Source organism: Tiliqua scincoides, chromosome 9, assembly GCF_035046505.1.
Source record: "Tiliqua scincoides isolate rTilSci1 chromosome 9, rTilSci1.hap2, whole genome shotgun sequence".
NCBI classification, from domain to species: domain Eukaryota; kingdom Metazoa; phylum Chordata; class Lepidosauria; order Squamata; family Scincidae; genus Tiliqua; species Tiliqua scincoides.
The window spans coordinates 17,606,198-17,620,949 of NC_089829.1; the positions used below are offsets into that span (position 1 = coordinate 17,606,198).

A 14,752-nucleotide genomic window follows, 5' to 3' on the forward strand; every position below is an offset into this window, starting at 1 on the left:
GTAGCCAAGGTGTGGGTGAGAGTTGGGTGTGGATATGGAAATACCATTCAAACCCACGCTCAACTGAACAGCACCAACTGGCCGTGAGCATCACTAATTCTCAGCCTCACTGGACTCCTACAAGTCTAAAATACAAAATTCCTTGGGGAAGGACAATATATAAACATGATGTACAATAAGTATTGTTAATATAGCACCCTCCACCCTACTTCAACTCAGAACGGATGAATAAAATTTTCTAAAAAATAAAGAACTTTATTTTAGAGCCTATTCCAAAATCTTAGTTTCCAAGGTATGTATTGACTTGTACTTCTTACCTCTACGCAAGGTTTTGAGAAAAGCGTCAATCTGTTCCTGTCCAACCCCAAAGGCTCCCTTTTGTCCAAAAAGAAGATGGGAGAGGAGGAGGTGCAAGACCTCTATTGCAATATCTTGGAAGCCACCTTCTTGATTTCCACTGACGTCCGCGTCAATGTATGAACGCAGGAGATCAGGAAGCTTCTGTTTAATAAACTGAGCAGCTAAAAAGATGAACAATATAGCGCATTGCTTTTAGAAAACATGGAATAATCAAAAATTTATTTTTCAAATTTATAAATGCTAAGTCCACTGCTCTGATCATCACAAGCTTGACATAATTTAATTTGCAATACCACAAATAGTCTGAGAATTATACAGTCCCTGCCCAACAACCTCACCTGAGCCAACCTTGAATTTCCCTGTATTCTTTGGCACCAGCTTCCAATCAGTACTTTTAGAAGGAAGTAGGAAGATGCTACTGGTATGTTGGTTAACAACCTGGCTGTCCCCTGGTACTGTTTCTTTGCTCTTTTCTGGCAGTCTCTGCTTACTGTGCATGCCTATTCATTTCATTCCTGCCCATACCATCTACATCCTGGCTGGCCTTATCACAGCCAGTTATACCTTCATGCCAAAGGATAATTTATAAAGGTTTCACATATAAAGTAATATTCACACTTGAATATACTTCAATCTGGGAAGGGAATAATGGTTTGGATCAACCAAATGGGTTGGGCTGATGACTTGCAAAACAACTGCTATGTGACTTACTGAGAACACCAGGATGTGCTTTTTCAAATAGAAGAGCTGTTTTACATGTCTTTTTCATAAAACCATGCACTTGCTCCCACAGGTATTTTAGGGTGGTATATTGCACTTCTAATAGGCAGAAATACATTTATTTTCTCCAACAAATATACAATTTGATTTGGAAAACTGTTCTCATGTGATGCACTTAGAAGCTTTGAAGGACATGATACAAACAGCTTTCTCCTTAATTCTCTTATTTTCCAGCATGCCTGAGCAACCACGAAGGCTAAATTTTATGCTTAGTCTGGTGCCCCAGTTCTGCTACATGTATATACAATGCTCAGAACAGCTTATATACCATACTAAGTGACCTCCCATTTAAGCAGCACTCAGGGCGTGATGCTCAGTTTCAGTGGTAGATTAAGAACATTTATACACCAGTTTTCAACAAGTAGTAATTCAGAAAGTGGTTTACATAGCAAAATAAATCAAGAAATTACATTGCATGCCTTCAGATCATTCTCTGAATGATCTGATTTGGGGTTAAGATTGATGATTAAGATTTGGGGTTTTCCCCTCTCTCCAGAACTTAAGCATAGAATACTATGAGAATGATCCTTGAATTGGGAGACTACATATCAGGTTCTGGTTCTCTTACAGCTCTTGGATTCTTTTACTTAATTGGAGCTGAGTGATGAAGATAAAAATTCTGGTGCCTGTATAACCTACTAAGACCTTAAACTGTATTTGTGTAGTAAATTTATCTTACCAAAAACTCGTAGATCTGGGTTGAAAGAGTTTAGCAAAGCAAGGCCAAAAATAACCTACAAACAAGCAGAGGGAAGTTAGGAGCATAGATGTCAATTCAGCCACTTAATACACAGACCATCGACTGACAGCTAAATCAACCTGAGAAAAAGCTCCAGGACTGAACACTGTTGGCCCACCCTCAAATACCCCTCCGCCCAATTCTCCCAGCATTAGCTAATGCTGCTCATAGGTGAAGCGGCATTCAGAGGGCAGCATTCCTGGCAACACTGCCATTTGAAATAAGGTGCGGCGATGCAACTTTCGAACCCAATTCATGACAGTCAAATTATCAAGTAATAAAGGTTGAATATGAAGCCGATGGGAAAGAGAAATTCTACCACAGCTTGTTTAATATGGTGAGACACTGACAGCCTGCCTCAGATTCCGACCACTCAACCTGTCAGTTCCTGTTGAGGTGCTTAATATGTCAAAATAGAAGGGACTAACCCACCTCTTGAACCTTGCTTAATTTGATAACTTTGCTCAGCTGAGTGAAGAGATGAGGTGATGGCTTAAGACTCTGAAAGAAAAACAGTTTGTCTATGATAAGGTTATGCTTGCAATTTTAACCAGGAAGAAAATACTGTACCAAGAAAAACAAGTGTTCTGCAGCATCACCGCAACACAACGATCAAAACAATAAAACACACTCATTCACAGTCTAATTACTGCCACTTCCCAGCTGTCAAGATAACCACATCTGCTTCCACACAGCCAGGCTTCTCTCATGCCAAGAGACTAGTTTCCAGTTCTTAATGTCAAAGCATATTGTTTTCAGTAAGCCTAACATACAAGTGTTCACCATTACGCAGCAATAAGTTAACCTACTTCCAAATATACAGCTAGATCCCTTTCTAGAAACCCACCTGCCTGCTGCCTAGAACTGTTATTCAGAAAAGATAAAGTGCATACAAACCTTCTGATAGTGCAAAGGATTTTCAATAGCATAGGACAGTGTTGAAATAAAGTTTGGCTTTGTAATCAATGACGCACACTCCTGGATCAGAAATTGAGTCTGAAAGGAAAGACAAGTGCAGTAGCAAGATAATTTTTTTAAAAAGATATAATGTGGCTAGAAGGCATGCAATTCAGTAAGTTGCTACTATAAACACGAGACCAACACCCAACAGAATACTTCAAATGACCTTATTTTGGGAAACTTTCTAACCCAAAGTCACTCCCCATTTCCACTGAGAACAACAAAATGCTGAGTTTTGGGGATTTGGGGGGATTTAATAGAATTACCCATGAAAAGTCAGATATTTGGCCCTGGGAGGTACTAGAGATGAATAATGGCCTTCTTCCTGAAATGCCATCACTTCAGTGAATGGCAGCATCAGTGGTGAAAGCTGACGTACTTCTCTGCTGGACAACTGGCTGCTGCCAGGTGCTATATTTTATACTGGAGCGCATCACACGAGCGCACAATGCCTCAAAGGTTTGAGCAGCACCATTGTGAATATGTGTGAAATGTGAAACATGGCCAGGGTAAATCAGCTTCCCTTTGCTAAGTTTAGAAAGCTTTAACAATTGCAGCAATTCAAGAGTATAGTAATTTCAGTAGGCAGGAGACCCCATGGAGCCTTTGGGCCTGAAGCAGACCAAGTCTGTTAGCAGGAACATTTTATTTATTGGCCCCACATGCTTCTAGATCTTTACAAGCGATCTTGCTCATGGTTTCCATGTTTGTGGAACCACAACCAGGGACAGTTAAATCACAGGCCATCTCTGTGGTGACTTTTCTTTGGAACTCTCTAAGTTGATGCATCTGGACATCACAGTCTAGCTGAGACATTCCTTTTGGGAAGGCCTTTGGAATGCAAACTGATGGAAGGCAAAAGGATGCTGTATATCTGCAGGCTGTTTTTAATTTGTGTCAGTGGAAAGATTCAAGTCATTTCAAAACAGTTTTTACTGTACAAATGTCCAGGAGCTGCAGTGCAAGACCCCTGTGTGAACTGAGCATTGTGGAGTAAAAATAAAAACCAAGACATGAACTAGCTATTAGCATGAACATGAACCAGCATGAACATGAATCAGCTATTCTAAATGTGGAGGATTTACCTGATGGAAATCTTTGCCGCTGCTTTTACCATCGCCACTGAAATCCACATGCGAGAATAGACAGCGTAGTAAATGTCTATCAGCTTCCGGGCCGTGCCGGTTCACAATCTAGGTGCAAAAAACCCAAAACAACTAACATTTAAAAGAGTCCATCCATCACTAGTGCATTTGTGGCCCATGGGAGGAGGAGTAACTAAGACATCAATTAACTGTATAATTTGAGGAATCTACTGAAGGACAATGGCTTTGCTCAGAACTCAACTGCTCGCCCTGCCTACTAATTCAAATGTCTCTCATCAGTGTGCACACCATGCACACATTGATTGTACTTCCTTGTTCTGTCTAGGAATGAGACCACAATCAGCCCTTACTTTAAGGACAGAGGATATTTGAGAGTGTTATGAAAGGGTTGTCAGGGTGCTGTCAATTGGTGGCTACAAAGTAGCTTCAGTATGGATGACATTGTGATAGGAGTAGGAACCAAGTGCCTCAAACATTTCTACTCAAACATTTCTACATATCTATCATACATTATGACAGAATGTATGTATGATAGAATACATTCTATCATAATGGTCAAAATAGGGATTCTGCAACTCCCTCAGGATGGATATGCTAGTGTGAGAAACAGAAGCAAGAAGCACTTGTTCTTTCTGTTCACTTAGCGTGCAGGTATCCCCAATGATTCTACTCCACCTAATATATACAGTTCTGCAGTAACTGAAGAGGAAATAGCTTAAAATATTCAGGAGTAATGGCTAAAATTGCAATTTGAAACTGAAGCCACTGTTCATAAAGTTCCCGAGAAGTCCTGTGAAAGTAATCTGGCAGAACAGATACAGAACTGAGTCCAAATTTCAGAAGCTTCCAACCACCTCAGCTGCTTGTTGGCTGCAAACTGAGATCTTATTCTCTGCTGGATTGAGTTCAACCTCACCACCCTCGTTCCCCAGCTTTTCAAGGACTGAGACTGAAATGCTGGAAATACTTTTAAGAATGCCCTGCAGATTTAAAGAAAGGCACTCCCAGTTGCAAGTTTCCAAAGACTACCTTGTTGCAAGCATCATTATTCTGCTGAGGTCATAATGAGTAAAAATGTGTTCTCCAGAGAAACATTTGAAAAACATTAAGTCCCCAAGTTGCATCCTGGTTCCATTCCAGAGATCTGTTCAAAAGTCAGAATGTCAAAACAGCAAGCTCTTGCCAGCTTGGCGCTATCATGCCTATGTGGAAGTATCAGAAAAGATTTTGCACCTCTGCAAAATCACCACCACCCGCAACTTGGATATCTGTAAGCCAAGGAACCAGTGCTTGCTGAATAGTGGGATTCTCCAAATGGGAGCTATACAATGCATACCCTGCTTCTAGACTTGGAGGAGCTTCAAATTTCCCAAATGGAATGTCAGCCACTAAAGAACTATCATAACAAGCATCACCTTCTTACAGCTCTCACTAAGACTTCTGGATTTCAGATTTCAGCTCTCCAGCAATCACACTGTAGGAGGAAGGACAACTGCAGGATGCTGTGCCACTTTACTACACCAAGCACCAGTTAAGGAATTCACTGCAAGTTCCTTTCGCTACATAAACCACTTCGAGAACTTTTGTTGAAAGTCAAACAACTGCAAATAAGGTTATGGCCACTGGCTTAAATTACTTTAAAGGGGATTAGAGAAAGTGCATGGAGCAAAACTATCAATGGCTACAAGTCATTGCAACTATATGCCATGTTCAGGTTCAGTTGCCAGATGCTCAGAATACCAGATAATGGAAAGCAACAGCAAGAGATAGCTGTGTGTCTTCAAGTCTCACTCCCAGGCTCTCCACAGAGACATCTAGCTGGCCACTATGGAAAACAGCACGCTGAACTAAATGGACCAATGTTCAGATTACATCATTTTTTAATTCTGTACCACTGTCGCTCATCCACAATTTCACAGTGCTTACAAAAATAACCATTAAAGGAAAACAAGGTAAAGCAACAGTCAATTAACAGTAAGGCTCAAGGTTTTTACAGAAAAACACAGGAATGAGTGTCTGAACCTTATTTCAGAAGGGAGTTCGAGGGCCGCAATCAAAAAGGCCCTGCTCCTGGTAGAGGCCAGACCAGGTTCCCCATGCTACAGAATCCAGGAGGAAGACTTGATTTGGCAAGTTCTTTCCCTATACATCTGTAGGGGCAGCAGTTCAAAACAGTCAACTGCTTCTAATCCCCTCCTAGGGCTTTGCATTTATCTGCACAATGTGCTATGGACATCTCTTTCCTACCCCCACCCCTTCTAGCCCTATTTTTCTGCCTGCAAAGTATATTAATTCTGCAGATTTTATCCCGTCTTTTGGACTTTCATGGTGCCTCCAAGGTGGCTCACATCAAATATACAAATACAATGATATATTTATGTTTATTGTTGCATTGTTTTTATATAGATGATTTTATGTAAGCTGACTTGGTTACCCACAGTAGTGGGAGAAAGGGGGTGTTAAAATGCATTAAACAAATCATCTTAGGATTGTAGCTGTAAAACATTACAATTGAAAGAGGTTGGAGGGGAGAGATATGCCTTGCTTGTTTCTTTTCTCCACCTCCTCCTCTTCACAGGGCAGCTAATGTTTCTCTGGCCAATGTAAGGATAGAGAGCAAAATCCAAGCTTAAAGCGGTCCAGTAGGTGGAGAGGGCAATACCCATTCTTTACCTTGAGGCTTTTCTTTCTCCTCCCAGCACATATACACTCCTGACTTAAGAGCCTAAAACAGTATTGCTTCCTCACCCACACATCTGAATTGTTGCTGAAGGCACTTTTGGACAAATTGCAAACCCAGGGACACAAACTCTACCCAGGCTGCATTTTCAAACTTTAAAATGTTTTCTTGGTATCACCACTGCAACTTAAAACACCATTTTGTATCCTGGCATGATCATACAGAGGACCCTCCCTGTTTTTGATTTATTCTGCTTTCCAAATGTGGGAGTACAGTAGTAGCAGTATCCAACAGTCAGCCCACATCTTGCACAAGGTCATGTTCCAAGGTTAACACATAAAGCCAAAATCACAGTCACAATGTCTTAAATCCAGCAAACACGACTGTCTCTTTAAGAACTAAAATCAGAGTAAAAGTCATGCAGAGACTGAGGCAACAGCAGATTCATTCCTCTTTTCAGGTTTGCTCTGGGGATAGAAAGAGTAAGTCGAATGGTAGGTGGACTTGCCTGTACTATTTCAACATTTTTTTTTCTGGGGGGTGGGGGTCAAGTAAATCATGTGTAAGATGCTGGCCAAATGTACTTCCTTCTACTATATCAACGTTAAATGCCTTAGCTTTCCCCCCACCCCAAATATGAAAGCAAGTTGCCACAATTGTTTTGGTAACCTTGCCACAGCATACATTTTGGCTTAAAGTGGCCTTTAACAATAAGCACAGCATTCGTTTGTTTATGCTAGGCCACTTGAACCAAGTCAAGGTCAGGATCCAGGGTTTGAGCAGATCCATCCACCCGGTGAGCAGACCATTCCATTCTGCGCAGCTCATCTTTCTGGTAGACCTGGCCACCAGAACACTCTGGGCAGTCGCGTCTGCCCAGATGTCCTGTTGTGCAGCCTTCTGGAACACCGGGCAACAGATGCAACTGCCTAGAGTGTCTTGGTGCCCAAGTCTACCAGAAAGATGAGACATGCAGGGGAAGAACAGAAAGTTGCAGTTTGGACAGGGACTGCATTCCCGGTGCACAGTGGTCACAAGTTTATACCAACCAGTTAAGAGTTGCGTTGCCCTGGACTAACTGCACATTCAGCTGACATGGCAACTCACAATTCAACATACCACTCTAGTCATTCTTGCATCTCTTCCAAAGTAATATTTGAGGTGGACACCTGAACTGACTATAGAAAAAAATGCAATGCTTTCCATCCTCAATACAAACTGGACTAAAATGGCAATTCAAAGGCTCATTTTGCTAATCTTCCTCCACATTGCTTCTATTCTATAACTGTTTTTAAAAGTTTAATATTGTTTAACAATTGTTTCAAACTTTAAAAATAAAGCAAGCACACAAACATGAAACTAAAGAAAGAGCTACAAAATACAGCATGAAATTCATTAAGAGCTGTCACTTTCATGGTAAGCTGTCACACCACTGGCAGGGAGCTGGGTGGGTTGTCGTTTAAACCCTCAATGGATCTCAACATAGACAAGGCCACCAACAATTCCAGCCATGGCACCTACATTCCTCATTGGCATCATGAAAGTCATCTAAACAAGAAGCAGAAATACTGGCAAATGTCTTACATTAGATAAAGCCATTATAAACTCCCAGCAAATGAGGAAACTCCCAGAAATGTGTAATTCTAGGGACTAAACTAATTCAAACAGGAAGCAGAAATGCAAACAAAATAATACAGGCTATATACCAATTTTACTTCCGCGGTTGCATATTTTTAAAATTGCAGGACTCTCAACTTACGTGCTGTATTTCCTGCTGGCTAGCTCGATAGTTTTTCTTTGTCAAATTGTCCACCAGGTAGCTGATTTGAGACAAGGCCAGCGAGAGCGAGTCAAGATTCATTGCTGATTGGGGCGGAAGCAGGCGGCCGAGCCCGGCGCAAAATCACCATTATTCCCCTTTAGTCACCTCAGAGACAGGTTAATTTTTTTCCAGTTAGCCTATATGTCAATCAATGAAATGTCTTCAGCTCTTCTTTCCCAGTACTCTCACTTTGTTCTGAAACATGGCACCTGCAAGGTAAGACAGTGGTATTTTACTTTATATGTTTACAAACATTTATAAGCAACTCCCTGAAAAGTTTATAGAACAGTTATAAAGTATAATTCCTGTTAATATCTGGTTATTAAGAATATTTATATACTTTTTCAACAAATATTAGAAGTTCACGTAGTGGTTATACTGAGTGACCATGTACTCAGTACTATACAGAAACAAAAGAACTGAAGGACAAAATCAAGCCTTTTTTGCTTAAAAGTGATAAATCTGTTCACTGTAATTTGAATTTTCTTATGAGGACTCTACACCTCAGTAAAATTTTTATTAAAGTTAAATCAATAGGAGGAGGCCTTTTTTGCAAGTTGTGAAACATCATGTCCAAAGCATATACTGTGGTGCATACTTAAGTAACATGCTGCAGATTTCTTTTAGTCTACCAGGCCAGAGAGCAGCAGTAGTGCAGTTCTGAAATATCACTGTATTCATGACTTTGCCATGGCATGTTCCAAGAGTTCCCTGTTCCTGCCCAGATGCACCACAGGTCAAGTTCATCATCTACTTGCTAGCTATTCTTCGGCAATGTTGGTTTTCATATTCTAACTACAAAAATGCAGTAGCAAAATTACAGTTCAGGATGAGCAATTAGTTCTCATTGTTGTTGTTTTAATGTTTCTAGCTTTTACAAAATATTAAGACGTACAACATTTTGAATGTCTTGAATTAATAAAGCCGGTATTTATTTATTTATTCAATATTTATTTATCAAATTAATAAAGCCAATGCTCCTAAATAGGAATTTTCTCTAGGTTGTACAGCACCTCCTCCTTATTCCTCCTCAACCACCTAAAAGTCAGAACATCCACTGCAAGAAGTTACACAAGTTTTTGCTCACAAAAAAGTTGCTTTTCCAGCCTGTCATCTGAAGATGCTAGTCCCTTTCAAACCTCATATCAATTGCTACATCATCATTTGTCCGCTGAACACACATCGAGCAAAAGTAATCTTTCTACTGTTTTATGTGAAATAGAGCCTGATTCAGAGTCCAGTGTGCTGGCTTACCACCAGCATGCACTGTTCCAAATGTGCCATAAGGCATGTCTGAGACCATCACTGTGGGACCAGCGCTGGGCCCACGTTCAGCCGCCCCACAGCTTGCCTGTACTGCCGGGTGGCAGAGAAGTGAGTGGAGGCATTCCAGGATGGGGGAAGGATGGGGGGAGGGCAGGAAGGAGACATGACAGGGGAGGGAGTGGGACAGGACTGGCAGAGTTCAGCTCTGCTGAATGCTGAGCCCCATGTCAGGCCTCATGGCTTGACAAGGAACTCTTTAATTCTGCGGCAACTCAAGAGCCACCACAGAACTGAGCAGCCCCACTGCAGGGCTACTTCCCTTCCCCTGAGGAGCTGCTGCGGGCTGCCCGGTGTGCATTGGATGCTGCTTTTTGGCACCGCAGCAGCCTCATGCACCAGGCAACTCAGAATTGGGTTGTTAGTTCTTCATATGGGCAAAATTTCTGTAGCCTAGTTTCTATTACAGTGGACCCCTGCTTTACAATGGTAATCTATTCCAGAAACACCATTGTATTGTGAAAATATTGTAACATGAACCCAATAATGTATTGTTTTTTGCTATTTGTTCCAAGACATAGGAAATTGAAGTTTCTGCCACAAACCTAAGCTCTCTAAATGGCAATTTTAAAGGTGCCTATTATGCTCTTTAGGGGCTGTGGTAATATTCTAAACGTGTTTTGGATAAACAGGATGCAAAACACTTTCCAGTTTGCTACTGAAAACTCATGGTAAGATATTGATGGTACATGGGAGCAAAATCTTATGCAGACAACTTGGACAGAAGGAGGATGGGGATAGCTTCCTCTCAGTCTCATTTCCCTTCTGTAAAATGCCAATAGTTTAGCTTACTGCTATGGCACTGAACGCAATATGCAAGCTGCAGACGTACCCAGACACATGCAACAAACATGCATAAATGATGCTCTGATGTACTGACACATGATACCTTGACCCAACAATGCAGCACCGGAAGTAGATGGTGGTCTAACTTCGTAAACTCAGTGAAGTGAGGCAGACCCACACTTGACAGAAAAATTACTGCTATCATTTTTTTGCAGAAAGTTTTCAGTTTCCAAAAATTCATCATTTTTAAAAGAATGAGTTAGTAACAAAGTGCACCAATATCCAATTGAGATGTTTCATAGTTGCAATTAAGTTTTTTCAGAAAAGTATAAACACCTTCTCACATTCTCTCCACATATTCAATCGACATTGGAAAGAAGAGGGCAGGCCAGGGGCCTCAATCTTGAGTCTGACAACCCTGCCTGCTCCCTCACCTTCCACTGAATGTGTGGAGCAGGGAGAGCCGGTGCACAAATTTTTTTTCTGAACATTCAAGCACAGTAAAAGGAACTGAGTGCTACTGAATTAAGATATTTAAAAGGATTCCAACAAAATGAATGTGTGTGAACATTTGGACCATATTAAATGTGCTTTATTGTTTATTTTCCTAATAAAATATTTCAGTTCAAATACTTTGGGTGAACCCAACCCAAAAACTTTGAGTTGGAAAAACTTTTGAAATATTTCCACAACTTGAAAAAACATTGAGTACTATTTTAATTTACTTAGATTTAGTAAACGAAAGTCAAACAACCATGCTAATTTAGATCCCTCTCAAAATATTCAGTTTTCCAGAAAAACCACATCACTGGACACACTTTGGATGAGAGTAGTATTTCGCAAGTTTTAAACAGTCATTAAGAATCTTAGTTTCGATCTTTATGACAGCTCGAAGCATTGCAACACCTAAGGCTAGAATCAGCTGCCATTGTACTTTGCCCTCTATCACTGGCAGCTACATAAAGCTGGAAAGCGCCTAGATTCCTTAAGTTGGCCTCCATTTATATTATGTCTAACCACTCTAACTCACCAGTTCAAAGCAGCTTGCATTTTCTTGCTGCATCTTCTCTAAATGTTAATAGCCCTGTCACCAGGGAGTCTGGGGTCTAAAAAGTTAATAGTTTGGGAGAGAAGTGGATAAATGAAATCAAAATGACACTGTGAACCTTTCACTGTGACACTTTCTTTAAAAGGAGAAGAGGGGAAAAGAGCTCTGTTCAGACAGCAAGTAGATGTTAACTCACAGCTACTGGAATACTTCTCTCAAGTAATTTATGTTACAACTGAGCGCTTTAATAAGTAACAAGCAGATTGCCACACCCCTAGACACCTATCAGAAATAGCATATCTCATCTCTTGCTCACTCGCATGAGATACTAAGCAGCAAGCATGCAGCTACACATCCACCACAGCTAGATCTGAACCTGCTGCCCAAATCCGTCAATCACTGTAATTTGCACTCTGAACAGTTTCTGAACAGAATGACAGATCAGAAAGCTGCTTCACCCAAAAGCTGCTTTACCCTTTATGTGACATGTTTACCATACCTACACTTCTGTTACCACAACAAATAAGTATAATTGCCAAACAAGTGCAGAGTGGTTCTACGCTGGACAAGGAAGAGAACAATTAATAAAATATTTTGAAGAAGGGAAGCAGAATAAGCAACAGGAAGATCAGCTGCAACCATCTGCATTTCCTCAGGGTATGAGAACAGATTCTGAATCTGAAGTCTCCTAAATGAATAGTAACAACAGATCTTTAGCATAAACCAGTAGAAGCCAAACTGTGGCAAACTCACAGGTGCTTCGCAGGATGTCTCCAGCGAACTCTTCTTATTGGCTCTCCCGGGTGCCACCATCTTGAACCATGTGAGATTACACTTGGTTCAAGATGGCAGCACCCAAGAGAACTGGGCAATTGCGCCACCATGACATGGCATCACCATGCCCATGGGATGTTTGGAAACCACTGGCATAAATTCTTGCTCACTTTATATGTTATGCAGCAACAGAAGAAAGCACAGGCACAAAAATACAACCCTATCTGGACATATAACCTCAAATTGGTTTTTAATAACCATCCCCTCTCAGCACCCTCACTAACCTACAATTCCCAGGACACTTTGAAGGAGCCACAACTACCACCCTCAATGCCTCCAGCTGGATGGGGAAAAATAAAACAATTTCACTGGCATACAGTACGGCTGCAACTTTAAACCTAATTAAGCTCACTGCAACTTGCTTCTAAAGTAAAGCATACTTTTGATGCACAGTAAGTTTCACCAGAATACACTAAACTACCTCAGGGCTAACAATGCAGTGTAAATTTACCCACTGCAAAGAGTACAGTAGTTTTGAATTTCAATAACTCTAGTTAAAATAAAGTCCATGGAACAGCTTGTATCCTCAAATTTCTTATAGAATAATGCCTTTCAATAAGAAATCATTGAAACTAGCTGCTTCTGCCACCATGATATCAAGGATCAAACTAGACATTACCCTGAACACATAATATTAGCTTGGTGTTTGAGTATTTCTGAAATAAAAAAGCATATGTGGCACCTGTGAGACAGATGGACAGACAGACAAAATGGGTTGAAGGTGCAGTAATGGGGAGGGTACTTTAGTAATTTCCTCCTGGTTCCAATCACCTACCCACCTACCACACATTTTTAATTGGAAAAAACCCTATAAAAATAGAATGCAGAATCAGATTCAAAACTGCAACAGGAGCAGAGTACTCAAACCCTCTTCCCCAGCCTAACCACAGTTTAGCCTGTTTTGTGTTTCCAGTCCTGTACTCTATTTACACAAAAATTTCAAAAATCCTAGGGTCATGTTACTCATTTAGAGTAAGCATCTATTTTGACTCAGATATTTTTGAGTAGTAATCAAAAACTAAAAACTATTAAACATCTAGAAAACAGACAAAACATAAAATTACAGTTACATCAAACATAGTAGTACAAACTGAGAAAGGTACCTGAAAAAGGTAGTTTTAACCAGGAGGCTTCATCTGGCTAATGTTGATAAGGATGCAGAATTTTAATTATCAGCAGCAGCAAAAGTCATGTTTCAAAGATAACAAATCTGAAAACTTAGATATCATTCTAAACAAGCCCTTAATAAAAAATCATTTTTTAAAAACTGGTCATTGGTATCTGCCTCTTCAGGAAAGCTTAACATTAAGTTACAGATTTCTTAACTGAGTATCAGCAAAACAATTTAGATTCTAAACTTGTGCAAGAAACAAAAGCAAACTGCTTCCTGTTTACAAGGCCATTTCGGCATCTCTTGCAATTCTTATAATTCCAGTTATGTATCAGCTTGTAATTAAAAAGTATCTTCCATATTACTTTTGCAGTAATTGATGAGTACGAACATATGAATCTGCCTGAGTCAGACTATTGATTCATTCTGCTCAGTTCTGTCTACTCTGACTGGCAGCAGCAATCCAGAATCTCAGGCTAACTTCTTGCCCATTACTTGCTACCTGATCCTTTCTAACCTGGAGGCCAGGGATTAAACCCAGAACCTTCCATCCTGCATACAAAGCACGTGCCATGAACACTTGTACTGAAATAGGAACAGCTTACAATTACCTTTGTTAAAGAAAGCTGGTCTCTAGAAAATACTTCAACTTGTATCACAGCAGATCAGGTGCAGGCACCAGACAACTGCACTTTGAGCTCAATGCTCCATTTACTAGTTTTAATTTGCCAATTTACTTTAAAATGTATGTGCTGCTTTTCAGTCCACTGGGCTCCCCAGCCATATTGAGATAACACAATCAAAGCAGCAGCAACAAGGAATCAGCAAGAGGAGTAAAACCAGTTATAACTTTATAGTTTATATTTAGTCTATATAGACCAAATGACCATTTTGACATTTCCACCTCTGGCAGTTTTACATGTCAAAAAATGCAAGTTGGTCACCCCATAATCTTGTCTACTTCCTCAGGACAAGGTGAAAAATACACATGTAGGACAAGTAGAAGCTTCAGACATATCCACAGACTTCAATTAACCTTAAGCAATGTTATCACCAGTACTTCACAAACTGGACATAACAGGCTTCCACTGGTTCCACCCCACCTTCACAAAGGCCAAGATGCAGCAGGTCTCTCAAACCACAAAATAGCTTTAAAACTTCGCAAATACAATGATGTAAGTGAAGGAAAGTTTCTTTGCTACA

General features: G+C 40.4%; 1 protein-coding gene across 8 annotated transcripts in view; it reads right to left on the minus strand.

Moving 5' to 3' along the window:
- Positions 1-14,752, minus strand: part of CNOT1 (CCR4-NOT transcription complex subunit 1) — a 77,011-nt gene that overhangs the window by 59,727 nt on the left and 2,532 nt on the right. For all 8 annotated transcript variants that reach the window (XM_066637773.1, XM_066637768.1, XM_066637771.1 and 5 more), the window contains exons 2-7: positions 8,385-8,656; positions 3,925-4,032; positions 2,777-2,875; positions 2,312-2,380; positions 1,820-1,874; positions 318-521 (exon numbers count right to left, since the gene is read on the minus strand). In XM_066637773.1, the coding sequence (XP_066493870.1) occupies positions 318-521; positions 1,820-1,874; positions 2,312-2,380; positions 2,777-2,875; positions 3,925-4,032; positions 8,385-8,486 (637 nt within the window). In that variant the 5' untranslated portion in view covers positions 8,487-8,656. The remainder of the gene's footprint in view (positions 1-317; positions 522-1,819; positions 1,875-2,311; positions 2,381-2,776; positions 2,876-3,924; positions 4,033-8,384; positions 8,657-14,752) is intronic.